General features: G+C 43.1%; 1 protein-coding gene across 5 annotated transcripts in view; it reads right to left on the bottom strand.

The window, feature by feature from the left end:
* Window positions 1-18,643, bottom strand: part of tlk1a (tousled-like kinase 1a) — a 54,326-nt gene extending 35,683 nt beyond the window's left edge. For 4 of the 5 annotated variants that reach the window (XM_067443203.1, XM_067443207.1, XM_067443206.1 and 1 more), the window contains exons 1-3: window positions 18,485-18,643; window positions 18,198-18,340; window positions 5,107-5,228 (exon numbers count right to left, since the gene is read on the bottom strand). In XM_067443203.1, coding sequence (XP_067299304.1) covers window positions 5,107-5,228; window positions 18,198-18,333 — 258 coding nt within the window. In that variant the 5' untranslated portion in view covers window positions 18,334-18,340; window positions 18,485-18,643. Of the gene's footprint in view, window positions 1-5,106; window positions 5,229-18,197; window positions 18,462-18,484 lie in introns of those variants that run through there. The other variant, XM_067443205.1, reaches the window with a different exon arrangement.
* Window positions 18,644-19,888: the final 1,245 nt, after the last annotated feature.

Here is a 19,888-nt window from a genome sequence, read left to right as displayed (position 1 = left end):
GCGTCGATATTTCGGACGGCACACCAGTTAGAAAACACTGACCACTTCAGAGTATAGAGCCGCCTCGTCGAGGGGGCTCTAGCTTCCGCTATAGTGTTCATAACTCTGTCAGAGAGGTTTCCCGATACCAGTTGATGGGCCATACGTGGAGGGCCCATAGTTCGGGACTGGGATGCCAGATCCCCCCCTTCGCCTGCGTGAGGAGGTCTTTCCTCAGCGGAATGGGCCATGGGGCTGTGTCTGACAGCTGGATCAGATCGGAGAACCACGTTCGGTTCCTCCAGAGCGGGGCTATTAAAAGCACCGCGGATGCTGTCTCCCTGATTTTCTTGATGGTTTGTGGTAGCATCGCGATCGGGGGGAAAGCATACAGCGGGAGACTGGGCCAGACATGGGCCAGGGCATCCCTGCGTTTGGAGAAAAATATTGGGCAGTGAGTGTTGTCTTCTGAGGCGAAGAGATCCACTTTCGCTCTGCCGAAGGTGTTCCAAATTAAGAGAACCGTTTGCGGGTGAAGAGACCATTCCCCTGGGGGAATGGTTCTCCTGGATAACATATCCGGACCCACATTCAGAATACCTGGCACGTGAGCCGCCCTCAGGGAGCTCAGGTTGTGCTCTGCCCATAAAAGGAGATGCTTCGCCATGCGGTGAAGGGAATATGATCTCAGGCCACCCTGGCGGTTTATGTACGCTACCACCGACATGTTGTCTGAACGAACCAAGACGTGGTGGTTCTTTATATGTGGAAGGAAAGCTCTCAGCGATAAGGCGACCGCTTTCATCTCTAGACAGTTTATGTGCAGCCGCTTCTCTGTTTCCGCCCACAGGCCAGAGACCGGCTTGCCCTCGTGTAGGGCTCCCCACCCCCGAGTGGAGGCATCTGTCGAGACCACTTTCAACTTCGTGACTGTGCCCATAAGCACGCCCCTCCGATACCACTCTGTCCTCGTCCAAGGAGCCAAAGTTTTGACAACGCTGTGGCTCACTTTGACGGGAAAACGGCCCCATTTCCATGCATAAGGAGGGACACGGGCGCGTAGCCAACGCTGGAGGGGACGCATGTGTAGCAGTCCCAGCCTGAGCACTGACGATGCCGAGGCCATAAGGCCGAGCATTCTCTGAAAGTGTTTCAGGGGAACGCGAGTTCCGGCTTTGAATGAAGTCGCCATGTTCTGGACGGATAGCGCGCGCTGTGACGTCAGCCGCGCGTTCATGAGTCTCGAGTCTAGAACAAAGCCCAGAAAAGATATCTTTTGAGTGGGTGACATCGAGCTCTTGGCGATATTGATCCTGAGACCCAAACAGTCTAAATGGTTGAGGAGCCAGGATCTGTGTGTTAGTAGTTCTGCTCGAGACTGGGCTATCACTAGCCAGTCGTCGAGGTAGTTGAGCACCCGCATCCCTTTCAGCCTGAGCGGGGCTAATGCCGCGTCCATACATTTCGTAAACGTGCGGGGCGCCAGGGATAAGCCGAATGGCAGGACCGTGTACTGATAAGCCTGCCCCTCGAAGGCGAATCTCAAGAATGGCCTGTGGTGGGGGGCTACCTGCACATGAAAGTACGCATCTTTCAGATCTATCGTGAAAAACCAGTCCCCAGGGCGAATGTGCGCGAGGATCTGTTTCACCGTTAGCATTTTGAACGAGCGAGTCATTAGAGCTTTGTTCAAATGCCTTAGATCTAGGATGGGCCTGAGCTCTCCGTCCTTCTTCGGAACGAGAAAGTATCGGCTGTAGAAGCCCGACTCGCTTTTGGAAGGGGGAACGGGCTCCACCGCTCCCTTCTTTACCAGTTTCAAAATCTCGGTGCGAAGCACGTGACTGACGCTGCTTCTCACCGAGGTCTCGACCACGGCGCGAAAGCGCGGGGGCCTGCGAACGAACTGTAGCGAGTAGCCCCTTTTTACTATGTTCATAACCCAATTTGATACCCCGGGCATGGCTTGCCAGGCCTGAGCCCGACACGATAGCGGCTGGAGCCGGCGCGGATAAGGGTCGCCTACTAGAGGGAACTCGGTAGCGCTGCCATTTTGTGCTTGAGACATAGAGGGGGTAGTGCTTATGTGTGGCGGCGTGCACTGTGGAGTGGGCGCCGGGACATTTATAGCATGGGTGGGAGGGGTGAATGAGTGTAGGAGTGCAGACTGATGTGTGGGCACATTTACTACAGAGAAAAAGCTCTTTTTGAGATTTATTTGGGTCGCCGTGATAACGGCGTTTGTGTGCAGGCGAGTGCGTTTGACAACGGGCTCGTTGGCTGCTAAACTGAGGTCGGCAGTCACCTGGGTGCGGGGGACTGGGAGACCGGGAGGGAGAGATGGGGGTCCGGCCGAGGCGAGACCTGACCATCTCCTTTTTATCCCTGCGGCTAGGACGGCTTCGGAGGCTCGGGGTTCAACACAATCCTGGGTCGAGGTCCCCGGCGTTCAGGCCGACTGCTGCGGTTCGCGGAGCGGGAACGTTGGCGCGGTCCAGAAGAGGAGCGAGGCCGGGAAGGTGGCTCTGCCGGCTTAGCGGGTTGAGAAGGCGGGGGTCTACCTCGAGAGCGTCTCTGGCCTGAAGACGAGCTGGAGCGCTTAGGCAGGAAATGCCTCATAGCCTGCGAAGCCTTCTGCGCTTCGGTGAAGCGCTCCGCGAAACCCACGACTGACGGGCCGAAGAGACCGGTAGTGGAGATGGGGGCGTCCAAAAAGGAGGCTTTGTCCGCGTCCTTCATCTCGGTCAAATTCAGCCAAAGGTGCCTCTCTAAGACCGTCAGGTTAGCCATATTTTTCCCGATGGCTTGTGCAGTGGCTTTAGTGGCGCGAAGGGCCAAGTCCGTCGCGCTGCGGAGGTCCTTCAAAACATCGGAGTCGGGGACAGACTCATCCAAGGAGCGGAGAAGTCTGGCCTGGAACACCTGAAGGATAGCCATGGTGTGAAGGGCCGCGGAAGCCTGGCCAGCGGAGGCATATGCCCGGCCAGCGAGAGCAGAAGTGGTGCGGCAGGGCTTGGACGGGTGCTGAGCCCTGGACTGCCATCCTCTGGAGGAGGAGGGCGGGCAGAGGTGCGCGGCGACAGCCTCCTCGAGGGGTGGAAGAGACTCATAGCCTTTTTCCTTAGCGCCGTCGACAACGGAGAGCGCTGGGGAAAAAGCGGATCTGGCGCGAGCAGAGTAGGGCGACTTCCACGACTTCGTAAGCTCGTCGTGTACCTCAGGGAAGAAAGGCGCGGGCTTCTGAGGAGAAGAGAGGCGGCGGCTTTCCAGGAACCACTCGTCCAGTCTGCTGCGTGTTGGCTCATCGGGCTGGGACCACTCGAGCCCGAGGTCTTCCACGGCCCTGGAGAGCACGCGGATGAGTTCCGCGTCGACGTTAGTTTTGGCGCTCGTGGCGGTCTGCGTCGAAGCGGGGGGCTCCGAGACAGAAGTTGACCACTCGCTACCAGAAGCGGCTGTGGAGAGGCTGTCCTCATCATCCTCTGGCGGCGGGCCACCGAAGGAAACCGAACAGGCCGCTGCATGAGAGGGACGCTGTTCCTCCTGGGTGAAGGTGACCGGCGATGGCGAGGCACGCGGGGAGTCATCCGGCGTGCAGTCGCCAGACCGTTCCGGCAGCCTCTGGTCGCGGCGTTTCTTGCGGCGCGGCCCAGCGGCAGGAGGAGGGACCTGGTCGAAGGTGGCGAGGCGAGCCCGAAGGGTCTGCAGCGCCATCTCATCGCACTCGGGGCAGCCGCCCTGAGAGAGTGCGAGCTGCGCGTGGTCCCGTCCAAGGCATGCCACGCAGATGACGTGACGGTCGCCGCCAAGGAGAGGAGCTCTGCAAGAGCCGCAGGAAATGCGAGGCATTTGAAACAACGCCCCGCGCTCTTTTAGGAGAAGAGAGTATAAAAGGATACGATCGCCGGATGGCGTAGCTGGAACGGCAGAGAAGGCGGAGAGGGAGTCCGTCGTCCTCAGCTGCAGGTTCCGCTGGTGCCTTTTCGACGGCGGTTGCTTCTTCCGGAGGTCAGCGAAGGTATCGCTGAAGGAGATAAAATCTGACACCTATGGCGAAATCAGGGCTTTATATAGCCTCCTGTATGCAAATATAAGCACCTTTTTTCGGCGGGCTTCTGGAACGCCCCCCATTGGCTCGTTCCTCTCAGCCGCCTCACCATAGGTTCATGCAGTTGCCGTGGCCCGGCCAATCAGAGCGCTCCTCGCGCTGAGTTATGGCCGTTCAGCGGCACTGCGCTTTACATGGATACCTTTATTAAAGTTTTGCTTCATATTCTCGAGAAAAGGAGTTTTCCCATACGTAATACGAGGAACCTCTCTCGAAAGGGAACACCTCTGATTGGCCAATGCGTTCAAGCGATCAACAATATATGACTTATTTCTCACAGCTGCAAACCACATTGTAATAATAAATTTGACCTTCTCCAGGGCGCCAACACAAAAACGTTTGCCAATTCTGTTTCACCCGTACGATTTTATCACAGTATTAACTGGGGTGCTTTTGTTTTTAAGGGTGCTTGTATTTAAATTTGACTGAGGTTTTTTTAATCCATATTTTAATTGAACATAAAATGATTTGTGAAAGCAAGGAATGCGAGAAGTGCTGCACTGGGTGTAAAATCTCGGTGCTCTAAAAAAGTTAAAAAGCCTTTACTTTTTCATGGCTCAAACATTTAAAAATTGGTGACAGATACACCTACGCGTTGCAGCTTTACATGCCTTCGTCAGGGTGTGCATGACCGTAAAATGATTTGTGATCAGACATTAATTGGCAGACCCCCTGCAGTATCGCTATGGACCCCTGGTTGAAGACCCTTGGTCTATATCCCACAAGCCTACTGTGCACAGTTTGATGAGTAAAAAAGGTGCCTGAAGAACCAGATGAAACAAATACATTTACAAAATATATCCTTTTTCTTTTATAACTATTCCTACCAGGAAATAAGCATATTTAAAGTCAATATTTGCTTGGTGAGCTCTAAACCATCCTTGAATTTGTTCTAGATCAAACACGAGGAACAATGGTGCCTTTCATACAAAAAAATGCTACCTTCTCTTTCAGGCATAGCTATTTTCTGTAAAACTTGTGATTGAAATAACAGTCCAGTGATAAACTCAGCCACTAACTTTGGCTCCGCCGCTAGCACTGCCAGTGCTGCCCACTGTGTTGCCACTGACTCCGCCCAGAAATCTGGCCTCCAGCAGCTCCTGCCGGCGCGGGTCCAAACTGTGCAGCTCCTCCATAGCACCTGAGTGACACACACACACACAAACATATAGGTCAATCTAGAGGTTTGTAAACAGCTTTCCCTTGTGCTCACGTCATATAGGCAGACAGAAAAAAAGCACACAAGGTCATATCTAACGGTCTCCTGGGTCATGTGTTCACAAACACACAGGTACAGCATTCCCCAGAGCTTATTCAAAACTAGATCACAAACAGGTTAAACCTCATGACCGGTGTCTAACAATCAATCAGAGACACAGAAATATCCAGTCTTATCCACACAAACAGGCTACATTAATCCTGGTGTGCATACTTTCAAAGCATTATTCACACCATAAATATCTATAACAGTTAAGAAAACAAAAAAAGTTCTAAATGGTTAAAGGCTGCATTAAAATTATACTATGACATTCAAACAAAATCATGGATCAGATAGAATTCAATGGTAGCAAAGAGAAGCACATCTTATTTTTCATTTTTCCCCATGTTTATTCTCAGATGTTCTTTCAAAGCATTTTTATCAAACACACTGATACTTCCGTACAGCAGATCTTTTATGCTTGGCACACACAAAAACTGGGCCTTATTCATAAAATATAAGCAAAAAGAATGTCTGTGTAAATAATTCACAAGTAGTCAAAACTCTGAAGACATCTAAATTTGATATTACAATCGACACCATGTAATAATAAATCAAAAAGTCCTTTAAACTAAGAAACAGCACAATTTTGACAAACATAAATAAATATATAACAACAAAAGCCCTTTTTTATTTAAAGGGATAGTTCACTCCAAATAAATGTCTGTCATCATTTACTCTCCCTCGTGTTGTTCCAAACCTGTATGAATTTCTTTCTTCTGCTGAATACAAAGGAAGATATTTGGAAGTATGTTTGTGTCCAAGCAGATCTTGCAGGGATGGAAATTAACTTTTTTGTCCACCAGCCACTGTGGCTGGTGGATTTCAAAATCTACCAGCCACTCAATGTTTTAACCAGCCACTTTCTTGTTTTTAACCGACAATGTGTAACTGCACGTGAAAATTAATACTACAAGCTCTACAATACTTAAGCTGTTTATTTAATCTCAAATCTCAATGAAATACTGACATTTTCTCTATCTCTCTTATACACACACAAACCATGAACTGATATACATTTCATTAAATGAGTAGGGCTCTGTGTTCTCTCTCTTTTTTTCTTTTTTTTTTTTTACCTGGATGTGGCATTTGGATGATTCGTGGTCTTTTATGGATTCCAGTTTTAGGTTTTTAGTACCAACAATGAAACTACTAGTTTTGGCATCTCCTGAAGCGTGTTGACGACATACCGAGCAGAACATTGTCAGTAGGGATGCACCAAAATAAAAATTATTGGCTGAAACCGAAGCACTAAAAGAAATTATGCCAATTATCCATTGCATTTATGGCTAATGCTATGACTGTGTAACTTTACTAAAAATCAAGGCATTGCAATTACATTAATTAATATTAAAGTTTCAAATAATAAATCAATTACAAATTATGCAAATATTTATTTAGCACATTGCAACAACCCACAGTATAAAATAAAATTCAAACTTAAATGTTTAACTCGACCTCACTCATGTGTACATTAAATAATAATGTACAGGTCTACTGGCCTGCAGAAAGGTACAGAAATTGAATAAAGTAATCAAATGTAAAATAACTGCATATTTAACTGTTTAAATGAAAGATTAATCCTTATTTAACTTACAAAAGCTATTCAATCAAGAGCAGTGAGTGATGTCCTTTTGTTTGACATTAAACATAGCATTAAAGGCTACTTCCCCTTTAAGACCTAATAGAAGGATATGCGTCATCTTTCACGACTGTATAAAGTTCACTTAAGGCATATTCAGACTATGTCTGCTAGAATACTCATCAAGATGAACATGTTAGCATACTTTTTGTGTGAGTTTGTCTGTTTAAGCACAAGACTTGAAAGAGAACTCAATATTTGCGCGCTGTGAGACGAGTGCGCGCTTCCAGGTGACAGTGACGGATCTTCTCTCAGCGCGAGCACAAGTTCTTATTCGCGTCTTCTGGCACTACATCCAGGTAATGACGGCGAAAACGACTGGTCATGTTCGGACATACGGCCGCACTCGCATACACTGAACACAGTTTATAAAGAGGGGAAACAGTATGCTATTTTTATTTACCCGCCACGGTGGCCGGTAAGTGAAGCGAGTTTACCCGCCACGACTCAAAATCACCCGCATTTGGCTGGTGGCGGGTGCTAATTTCCATCCCTGAGATCTTGGGCCCCATTGAGTACCATAGTATTTTTTTTCCGTAATATGGGGCCCAAGATCTGCTTATATCTTTTGTGTTCAGCGGAATAAAGAAATTCATACAGGTTTGGAACAACATGATGGAGAGTAAATGATGACAGAAATTTCATTTTTGGGTGAACTATCCCTTGCTTTAAGCTTCTTCTTTGACCTCTTTTAAAATGCCCAATCTGGACATTCTCAACTCGTATGTTCATGAAATGGCCCATAGAAATATATTTCAATGTATCAGTATTTTTATGGACTCATGAACTTCACGTTGCATATTAGTGTTGCACAAGCAACTTTTCTTGGTCATGTCAAATCACAGCTGCTTGACGGTATAACATAATAATAATTTTTCTTTTTTATAGCGCCTTTCAAGAACCCAAGGTCACTTTGCAATGGAGTACAAGAGTACAATTAATTACAAAATCAATCAAAAAACAAAACAAAAAAACAAAAAGACAGTCATCCTGTTATGTTAAAGGGTGCGTTAAATATTGCTGCTAGAATGGTTTTAGCAGTCAAAAGGCCAAATGGATGGAAAAAAACACAGCATATTCTGCACAACAAACTTTTAGTGCATTTTCACTTTGTTGAATAGAACAAGCAAAAAAAAAGTGAATGGAAACGTGTCATAATGATAATGATAAACAAATTTTGTCAGGTGTGTCCAAACTTTTGGTTTTACATATGAATGATTCAAAGAGAAATGTGTTCATGCATTTCATGAAAAAGCCACACTGTCAGTCTGTGTTGAGTGGCGATGGAGAAGACGCAGGTCTGTGAGAGCATGTATGTTAACATGCATTGAGGAAAACTATAGTGAAATGCCGCAGCACACCCAACACAAGCACATTAAAACTGACATTTGAACAAAAATACCATTGTTCGCATGATTACTGTGTCCCTACACTCCCATCCCATCCCTCTTTACCACTTTCTCCCTCTGTTTTTCCTTCAAATCGCCCACTTCCTCCTGCTTTTCACTCCTTCCTTCACCCTGATGGAGCGAGTGTCGCTGTGAGGGTTCTCTGGGCGTCCTCGTCCGGGTGGGCTCCTCAGGGCTCACCCTGCTGTCATTATCTCTTTCTAATGAGCCGCCATTATGGCTCTATTCCAAGCACAGCAGCTCAGTGCCGGTATCACACAGGAGCGCTTCCACAGGGAAATACTCCTATACTGCTGAGAGTAGACCAAGAAAATCCATAACAGTTAATTATAAGGTAAAACCTGTATATTGTTGAGACTGCAATATTACTAAATATATACCCAGAAAAATGCACCGTTCCAAAATCTAACAAGCTGCAATAGACAGAATTGCCAGGCATCAAAGGTACGCTCCTGATGTGAAGTCTGAAGCCATTCAATTCGATATCACGATGCATTGACGGTTCACTACATCCTCAAACAATTTTGTCGGTCAGTTATATGAACTGAACCTTTAATTTTACCTGCTCAAAGAAAACACACTTCCTGAATCAAACACAAACTCAAGTCTGGGCACAGAAGACAACAGGAGCATTTAGAGCAAATACACAAAATACTAAAAGCCACTTCAGGAGGTGGTCTGGGTCACATTACAGTCAATGTTAAAGTCTAAATACATCTGGTTGTTGAAACCACATATGTAAATTTTACTCATCCCAACAATGCTTAAAAAAAACCAAACGTATGGGAGCGTGTTAAATGGTAAATGGACTGCATTTATATAGCGCTTTTATCCAAAGCGCTTTACATTTTTGCCTCACATTCACCCATTCATACACCAACGGCGATGTCAGCCATATAAGGCTCCATCCAGCTCGTCGGGAGCAGCTGGGGTTAGGTGTCTTGCTCATGGACACTTCGACACTTGGTCAAGTGGAACCGGGGATTGAACCACCAACCTTCTGGTTTGTAGACCTACATGAACCACTGAGCCACTGCCGCCCCGTGTTATAGGCTGTGTCATGTTATAGCCAGATATGACAGCGCTCCCGCAGCACGCATCGTGCAGATCGCTTCATTAAGCCAGCGCACAAACTACTGCAAATAAAGAATTATATCAAAACAAATGCTGATGCATTTTGCTCAATATCTCAAGTTCACACAGGTGCCCTAGAGCAGAGTAATCACTAGAGAATCACATCAACCATCAACATGATCCACTGACGCCGTTTAATAGAGCAATGTGATGTTCATGAACACAAAGTGTCACAATACTGTGTGTCTTTATTTTAAAAAGAATGACTCACCTAAAACATTAAATGTCTGTGAAATGTCTTATAACACTGACCAGCAGCAGCAATTACTTACCAAGTAATTAACCAGCAACCACTATTGATGGTATTCTTATTAATGGTCATACAATGAGATTTCTTCAACCTTAGTGACACCACATCACTCTAAACTACATTACCAGTGTCAGATAACATCTTCACGAGCTCCCACATCAACCACAAACTACAGAATGACTCCCTCCACTGGGACTCATCAACACCCTAGAGCCTTTCTTGCACACCAGAGATGCCCAAAACAACACCATAAACACGCCACTATAAAATTCACTTCTAATAACTCACTTACGACAGAATTGGTCAGAAAAAAGGAGAAGGGACAGAAAATTCAGTAAGTGCCATGTCAAATTAAGCATGAGGTGAAAGTGACTGACGGCACTGCTGAAACTGATAGATATTAACACTGATCATGACTCTCATGTGGAAAAATGTTCAAATAAATAACCACATACAAGCACGAGAGAACCGGATACAGGTCCAGATGCCACACTCCTCCACTTGTGGCTGAACACACACACACACATTCAATTAAATCCAATTCAATTAAATTCACATTTATTATTTGTATAGCACTTTTCCAAACGCATATCGTTTCAAAGCAGCTTTATTGTAAATTCATGGATCTAAATTTAGAGTGATCTGTTATCAGAGGAGACTGTCCAAGTTATGTACATATACAAATCATACAGTTAGCTATCAATGTACAAATTAAAGGTAGAAACAATGATATTATTTAGGTAATGAATACATGTTAACATTCAGCTTCTCTCTCCTTCTCTGAGAACAACAAAGCCAGATCATCACACAAACACAAAAAGGAGAGAACCCACAACACCCCTGAGACGTACAGGATTACATCAGGGGACGCAAGGAGACAGTAAGACAGAAATGGATAAAGAATAATGGCTAGTCTCAGATTAAAAACACTAACGCAACACATCATAACATAAAACCTCCTTTACCAGTTCCTCTCGGTAACTGGACTGGTCAGAGTCGTGACGCTCGGACAGATCCTTAAGAGAAACCTGAGAAATGTCACGTCACACAATGGGACTGAGAAAACAACATTCAAACCTACAAAGTATGGACGGGCGAAAAAGGTGATGGTGAAGAGGTGGGGATTGGTGATGAAGCAGGTTGTGAGAAGGAAGTGGAGAACAACTCTAATTCTACTAATCCCAAATAATTAAATATTTAATTCCCAAAATATATATATATATATATATATATATATATATATATATATATATATATATATATATATAAATATATCCGTGAGGCAAATAGCCTATAAGCTGAATTTCAGTTCATTGTGACATGCTCCATTTCACGGAGACAGAGACCACAGAAAGCACATGCGGTTTGTTTTCTAGACCCCTTACAGTTTGGAATGATGCATTACTCTTAAAATGTACAAATTATAAAGCCACACATTTTGGTTAAGTTGTTCATTTTCATTGAGTTTTACTTTCTCTATCGTGTTGTTTCTCAGCAGGTAAACTTAAAAATGTGCTTCATTTGAGATACCGGTCATAAGATCGGAAATGACGGTTCATAACACAGGGTTTTTCCTGGGTCAGAAATGGTCTTCGGTGGTGACTGACCAGTCATGGTCATCCACACACACACACACACACACGCATGCACACACAGACACACCCCAACAGTAAAAGTACATACCCGCGTGATCTGTGAGCCCAATACTGACAATAAATGTTAAATAAATGCTAAAAAATTTTTTTTGCTTTTTGTTGCTCATCTATTTTGATATCTCATTATGTATGATGTCTTGATGTTTGTTTCTTTAGTTCCTCATTTTTACACAGTTTGCATGGTTTACTGATTCATTATTTTGGCAACAATTATTAAAAATCAGGATTTAAAATGTAATAAATAGTGTAATTCTCTGCCATAAACTATTTAACTTGCGTTGTTCTGCTTTCACCTTATTCCAGTCTAAACTAATTTTGTGGTAATTTACTACACATTACCAATATAAATACTCAAAATAAATACATGAAAATACTGTGGATTATTAAGACTAATTTGTACTAACCCCTCTTGTTTAATGGGGTAAACACACTTAATTCTCATTTCAGAGGTGTTGTGAGTAAATTATTACACACCGATTCAGGAGTTCAGTGTTGGACAGATTCAAATGAGTCATTAGTTCGCGAATCGGACAAAAGCAGACACGTTATGTGTGAACCCAGACTCTTAAAACAACGCAAAAGATTGATCACAAAAAACACTTCATAAGGATATTTTTCCGTTTATTTGAAAGTATGGTTCATGTCAGCTGCGTGTGCAAAACGTCTGTTAAAAGAGGTGCGATTTTTGAGCACATTTCACATCCAGCAGTAATTCAGGGAAAATATTGTGCGAACGCGCCACGTGGCGCACGGATTCAGTCTTCAGACCTTTTACCACTACTTTGGTGGCCGCCAAAAAAAAAAAAAAAAAATTCACCATTTTACTGCGTTTTTAACTGTATAAAACAATTTTATATCCACCTCCACTACTATTCTCAGTCTCTAATGTAGTGTACTAAAGTCTCAGAAAGCATTGCTGAGATGCTGACCCGTTCTCTACAAGTACTCATTCTCTTATAAATTGCCACCCGAATAAAAGTAGTCAATCCGCTACAGACTGACTTATAAGACCAGCTAGCTAACAAACTATTAGCTAACAATAGTGCAAAGCACTAAATGATTCTTGAGTGCTGTACCAGACCATAGCCTAAGCAAGTGCTCCACTCTTCTCCACAATGGAAACACAGTTTAAACGGTTCTAATAATCCCAACATAACTGAACATTAAACACTACTCAACACTATTAAGTCTCCCCCTTACTCATCTTGCTCAAAAACACATAAAATACCACTTAATTGCAACATTTTTACATTTATCACTAAGTAACATGCAAAGCATGTTGGGAACCGTTTCAGTAAAAATGATTTGAGTACTTGATTGGTTCACATTCACCCTAAATAAATTAAATTAGCAGATTTCACATTTTCGAGAATTACTCGAAAGCAATGAAAAATGTATTAAAAGATCAAATCTTTTGTATATCGCAGATTTGATGATTGAGTAAATGGTTTGCTGCTGCGCTGCCTGAGGCTCAGACCATCAAGCAGAAGTTTACATACAGCTCTTAAAGTAATGTGTCAAAGGGCTAATGTTGCCCACGGGACAGTACAGATGTGTTTTATGATGCATGTTCAAAGAGTTTGTGCTTAAACAGCCACAATAAAACATTTATTTCAATGGTGTAAATGATAACTGTTCTTCTGGAAAGACTCCCACCAAATCGGACACTAAATGAAACAACAGTAGACACAGACACAGAGTTAGTATCACTTACTTCATAAAAATGAGAGATCATTTAATCACTGTCACAGCGAGAGAGCGAGAAAACGTGATTTTTGTAACACCATAACACATAACAGAAGAAATGTGCCAATCCTAATACTCCTAACACAGTTTAGATGGTCACACTGAAACATACAGTAGAGCTGCACTCTGGATGAATTGACCATTTTTTAAAATGCAGATCACGATTCTTCCACAATTCTGAAGAAAAGACAGACAACGAAGAGAAAAAAAATATATATTTTTTTACTAGAGGTTCTGACAAGCCTATTTAGAAATAAAATAAGTTGAATGTCTCAGGGATGGGACGAAAATTTCAATATCACAATTTTATAGTGATCAAAATGATCACAATTATCAATATTATCATGGTTGTGTTAAACCTAGATGAAAGTGTTCAAAATGAACTGATGCACACACTGAAAAAATTTCAACATATTTTATATTTGAAAATCAACAAACAACCAATAAAACAAGCAGCTCTATGCACTTCTTTATCCCAATATTCTATTCTGCGGCATTTCCTTGCTTATAATGACCGTCGTCAATAGCAATGCATTATAACAGCCCACATCCATGAAGCAAAACATGTATTGCCATACACTTTTATTATTTAATTTTTAAAATGTATTAAGCATCATTTTTCTTCTTATTTATTACCCAAAAGTTTAATTCATACTGAAGGCCAGAGGGCGCCCTCGAGCGGAAAATGCCATGTTTCCCTCAGAGAAGTAATACACAACAACGTTTGTTTTCAGGAAATCCCTAATACGCTGCCGGATAAATAAACAGAAGATAGAAACGCTTTGATTAAACATGACGGCAATAAACATGACTGCATTAAAATATGGTTTATTTGAGTTCTTTAAGCCATCTAGGGTATTTTCATAATAATAAATTATATGATATAATGCAGTGCTGATCACCGCATCGTCTGCCTCATTGTGATGAGAATCCACATCAGCTCACAAACACTCGAATGATGATATGACGTGAGTTAAAGGTCCTGTTCTTCGCGTGTTTTCGAAGCTTTGATTGTGTTTACAGTGTGCAATATAACATGAGTTCATGTTTTGCGTGTAAAAAAACAGTATTTTTCACACAATTTACTTATCTGTACACCGTTGTTTCTTCTGTCCTAAAAACGGCCTGATGATTTCCTTGTTCTATGAAGTCCCTCCTTCAGAAACACGTAACGAGTTCTGATTGGGCCAGCGCTTCCCGCGCTGTGATTGGACAGCAGCTTAGCACGTTGCCCGGAAAGGTCCCGCCTCTTATTATAGATACGATACGCGTAATCAATGTTATTGCAAAAATGTCTATATTGCCTTATCAATTTGAGCCGGAATCAGACCCGGAGAATATCGAAGAGGATCGATTACAACCTGCTCAGGAAAGACTTTTGCTGGATGTTTCAGAATAGTAAGCTGTCTATTCAGTAGTTTAAACTGATCATTACAAACACCAACAATCGATGGTGTCTGAATGAATTACTACACTTTTATATGCTACGTTTTTCGGATTAGTTTCAATGACCATCTAACGTTAGTTAACAAAGCTAAACAGCGTTGCACTGTTTGAGTTACACAAACTGTTAAACGGACCGACTTAAATAATAAAATACACTTACCGGTTGTGCACCATAAACAACGCCTCCTCCAGACAAAGAGGGAACTGCGTCATCTTTTAAGAATAATCTTTCTGCGAATCCGGCATTAAACTGATTGAGATTGAGGAAGCAGTCCTCAGCAAAATGTGCTGCATATAGTTTTAAATTGTGATTATAATTTTCCGGAACCGAGTTAACCATAAACTGTAGCCATTGATCTCGTACATCGTCCGTGGGAAGGCCAAACAAAGGTGATTTGACTCCGGGATGAAAATAACAGCGTTTCAATGGCATGGCGACAAACACACTCTACAAAAACAACGCTTCCTATTCTCGACCTGCTAGAGCAAAAGGACAACGCCCCCGAATTTGCGTGTTCTTGTGGGCGGAGGGTTCGTCAACAAACGGTTTTAGTTGCGTCATTAAAGCAGGAAGTGCAGCGGTGTAGTCCAAACCGGCCGTTCGCTGTAGGCTTTGAAAGGGAACTTCTGTTAAATAAAATATCTCGCTTGGCATTGAACTTTGAGCTTTATAATTTTACAGGTATTATTTATGCTCTAACAGAAACATTACACACTAACTAAAGTTTGAAAGATGGAATCACAAAGAATGGGACCTTTAAACATATTATTAAACGTTGTCTTTTGTTGAACCGGTCTATGAATGCTTCACTAGTTTGTGAAGATGTTTGACTCCTGTTGCTTTTTCAAACGCACGTTATAAGCGACTCAAACTCGCAGTCTTTCAGACGGAGCAGTGTTTATTCCTGATCACAGAGCCACTCTTCGCTAACACACTGGGCATTTATTTACTTAATTAAAATCGCAGCCTTTAAGCTTTTATAATCGCACATTACCCAATTTGTTTGATTTCGATTAATCGTGCCGCCCTAGTTGCCCGTAATTCTTCCTAAAGTCATGCAGTGTGAAACCCCCTGTGGCCGATCCATCGTGCAGTGTGAACACAGCAGAAACTGAATGCTACCCCAGACAGTCATGCAGTGTGAAAAGAGCAGTGACCCGATGAGTTTGAAAATCATGCCGTCTGAACTTGGGCATTACTGTCAAGTCCCCATTTTGCGGCGCCATGTTTCTACAGTAGCCCTAAAGGGACAAACTGCTCTACAGCAGACAAACACGCTAGTCACTCTCTGCTTTCTACGAGGACGACATCTTTGTCCTGTATCAGCCACCGTAGCTTCTTTATGTGCTTCAAAGGGGAGGGGAGGGGTGAGCAGTGGCCCGTTGCAATTTGCAACCTCACCACTAGATGCCGCTAAATGTTACACGCTGCTCCTTTTAATATTAAAAATGCAGTGAAAATACAGGTATTGATATATCGACGAGTACCAAAAATTAAAGTATCGCCTTGTTCTGGGAAAAGTGGTAACGGTGCATCCCTATAAATTAACATGATTTGACCTTAATGTAAAAACAGACATTTTGTGTAATGTCATTCTGTGAACAGGACTGAAACTACAGCATTAAGAAGCGAGCGGTTCCCTGTAGCAGACACTGCTGTATGAAACTCTCTCCAAGTCTGGATGCAAGTCTTTTAACCAGGCTTATCCCTCTCTCTCTGGAGGACCAAGAGCCAACATGGATGCCCGGCACATTCCCACTGACACAAAATGGCAGTGCAAAGATCAGTGGTGTTATCAGGCCAGGACATAAACAGGACTGCAGGGGAGGTTTATCATTAGAGTTCAGTAATGGAGGCAGACGGGAGAAGGTGAGGCTATTTTGAGCAGCCTCAGAGTCAGACTCTGTGGATGCGTTTCAAAGAGTGCTAAATAATCGATTTATACTTCAAAAACAACACATCTGGGAGATACAGCTACAGTAAACAGATGCAGCTTAATAGCATCAACCAGGCTTGATAAATTACATTTCCACATCTTGGACAGAAAGTAATGACAGAGACAGACAACATAACTCAAATACAAAACCCATGTAAAGTAGAGGAGTTAGGAGCTCATACTCAATACTGCCTCTTGCTCTTTGTCCTTTTTGCACTCTCTGGTTCAGAGGCATCATTTCCTTGACATTCTGCACGGGTCTCCTGCTCTCAGGCCCCTGCACAAGCACCCGGGTGAACCCTTACAATGCAGGGATGTCATTTTAGCTCTCTGCTCTTCACAGGCACAGTGTCCACCTGTTTCTGACACGCATGCTTATACTGTCAATTAGCACCTACTTGGGGTTTTTATGCCATCACTTTATTACACTATAAACTGTACATACAATTCAGAAATCAGTGATGTTAGGGATTTCAAGGCATTTCAATATGTTGATTGCTTATTGATAACTTGTATAATTACTTGCAGTGCTAGTTTACAATGCAGTTAAACAGCTCTTGAGAGGTTCTCACATCAACAGTTCCCTGGAGGAATATCGCTTATCTTTAGTCTCTTTGCAATGAAAACAACACAGGCAGAAGCAACAGCAGGGAGAGTGTACAGCAAAACGATCGCTTCTAGGTCTGTTGACAGACACACACATTAGTATTAGGATGTAATGCTCTGTGACAGGATGAAAGGTCAGCTGTGCGGACTGACACAAGTTGACAACTGGCCAACAACTCCAGTAATATCCTAAATGCCATATGTGTGGAAGTGGACGACACCTTAAAACAGGCACAATGCCAAACTTGCACCCATTACAGCAAGACCAAGCCCAAACTGTTAGAATAACACCTCGGTGTGACTGTATTAAATATGCTTAAATACACGGGTGTGCATAAACTTCCAAAAACAAATCAACACGTGACTTAGCAAGGGGGGAAAAGTTAATAAAACGCACGGTAGAAAACAAAACAAAATCATTTGCTCCCTGTTTGCCATCATGATTCCCCAAGTCTCACTAAAACCTCAAATCTAACAGTTTACAGTGTAATCATAAAATGCGATAGCACGTTTCCAAATATCATAACGCATACAAGTTATACAACAGTAAATTACCAGTTGACGTTTTCTTTATTTCTTATTTTGACTTGCTGGACCTCATTATGAGCAGTTGCACTGTAGTACAGTACGAGCTTATGATGCTAATTAGCCAACATGCTAAAGCTCAACTGTATGAGGTTGACATGCCAACAAGCTAAAATGCTAGCACGTTATCCAGCCAGAGGCTACTTTACACGATTCATTTTGACAGCACAAGCTAGGCGGCTAACTAGCCAAGAAACCAGCACGCTAGCATGCTAAGGGGCTAACATGCTTGTCAGCCAATGCCGAACTAGCTAATTAGCTAGAATGCCGTCCAGCTAAAAAGCTAGCCCAACCGCAGCCTGCTAACCTCATACTGTAACTCGTAACCCAAGTCGGTCGAGTAATTGTAACCTAATTTTAACTCCACCAACGGAGCCTTCAACCAAAGTCATTCTACTATCCAAAACTAGAGACTTATGCGATTAAAACAAGCACACTTTACCTTCTTTGGCTGGTGCGAGCGGCGCGCTGAGAGTGTGTGAAAGCGGCGCCGGGGACGCGGTCGAGAGCCGCTGCTGCTGCTGCTGGAGCCAAGATGGCGTCCCCTCCAAACTTCCACTGTTACTTTGCGCACTCATCCAGCCACTTTTAGAGAATCATAGAGAAAACCATCAATCAACTGTCCACGCAAAACACATCAGGCAAAATGTAGGAGGTTAAGTGAATGATGGTGTTTTTTTTTTCATCGGGGGAGGAGGGGCTGTCAACACTTGGGACAGACACACAAACCTTCATCGCCCTCTGCAGTGCGTCTCGAAGCGCCTGCTACTGCCGCTGCTGCTTCCGAAGAGGATAAAGATGAAATGAAGACATGCAACTGCTCTCTCGAGAAACACTATCGCGATACTTGATACTCATCCCATCAAAATTAGCTGGTGGGGGAGACTTGGGGCCACTTAGAAAATACAGTCCCATCGGTCTAAACATCATATCCATCACACACCTGCTTATGTCTATGGTGTAGGCTAAATACACTGGCCAGCCAAAAAAGTTTTGATTTAAATAGGCAAATGCTTAAGAGTCTTTGATTGTATCATTATTGCAGTGATTTTATCATGTTTTATGTTTGGCAATTTCTTCTAACCCTTATTGATGGAGTGTGTAGCTTTACTTTCTGCTTTTAAACCATATAGAAAGACACATCATGGCCATATTCCAGGATGACAATGTCAAGATTCATCAGCTCAGACTGTGAAAGAATGGTTGGGATGGAGCATGAAGAATCATTTTCACACATTAATTGTCAAGACCTTAAATTCATTGTAAGTCTTTGGGATGTGCTGGAGGAGACTTTACAGAGTGCTGGACTCTTGCATTGGCTATAAATAATGCACCTCTCGATGGTAATAACATTGCAACATTAATTTCCACTTAAAGCAACAATATGTACTTTTTCACCACTAGAGGTTGCTTATTCAAAACAAAGGCGTATTGATGATGCCTTGATTTCACTGAGCTTTTATTCTGCCGCATACGAGCGCTTCCTCTTCTTCCGCTCATGTGTGTGTGAGTTAACGCAGCGCTGTTTTATCAGATACATGTGAGAGTGTTGAAAGTTATAATGCTACTCTGTGTGTTCGCTCAGCAGCTATATGAGACACTTGTTGCACACTGCAATGAGATAAATCGATATTAGGCATGGTAAAACAGTACTTGCGATAAATCAAGAAAACCAGATTTGAACAATACGACTAACTGTGTTGAGCTATAATGATGATTAGTTTCCTGTCGATGAACGTGTCTAAACAGTTGCTCACCTGTCTAATAAAACACACCATATATTAAAGCGTCTTTGGTGTTTCCATGGTTTCTGCAAAATAAAACCCGAAATCAAGGGTAACACAGGTATGATGTCATTGCGACGCACGGAAACAGTCTGTGTCCCGGTTAAAATTGGTTATTTCTCTAGATTTAAACATTTGGGATAATGTAAGTACAACAAAATGTATAACTGTTCTAGTGGTCTTTGGATATTTTAATAAAAAAATCTTTCATATTGTGCCTTTAAGCATTTGCCTATATAAATCCAAACTTTTTGTCAGGCAGTGGCTATGTGGCTATAAATATACCAATTACATACAGATTTGCTGGGGATCAGTGTGTATCAAGGTAAAACCAAAGTACATGCAATAT

The sequence above is a fragment of the Pseudorasbora parva genome, chromosome 5 (genome assembly GCF_024679245.1).
Source record: "Pseudorasbora parva isolate DD20220531a chromosome 5, ASM2467924v1, whole genome shotgun sequence".
In the NCBI taxonomy this organism is placed as follows: Eukaryota; Metazoa; Chordata; class Actinopteri; order Cypriniformes; family Gobionidae; genus Pseudorasbora; species Pseudorasbora parva.
The sequence above is the reverse complement of the archived record's forward strand: the minus strand, read 5'-3'. Positions and strand labels throughout refer to the sequence as shown.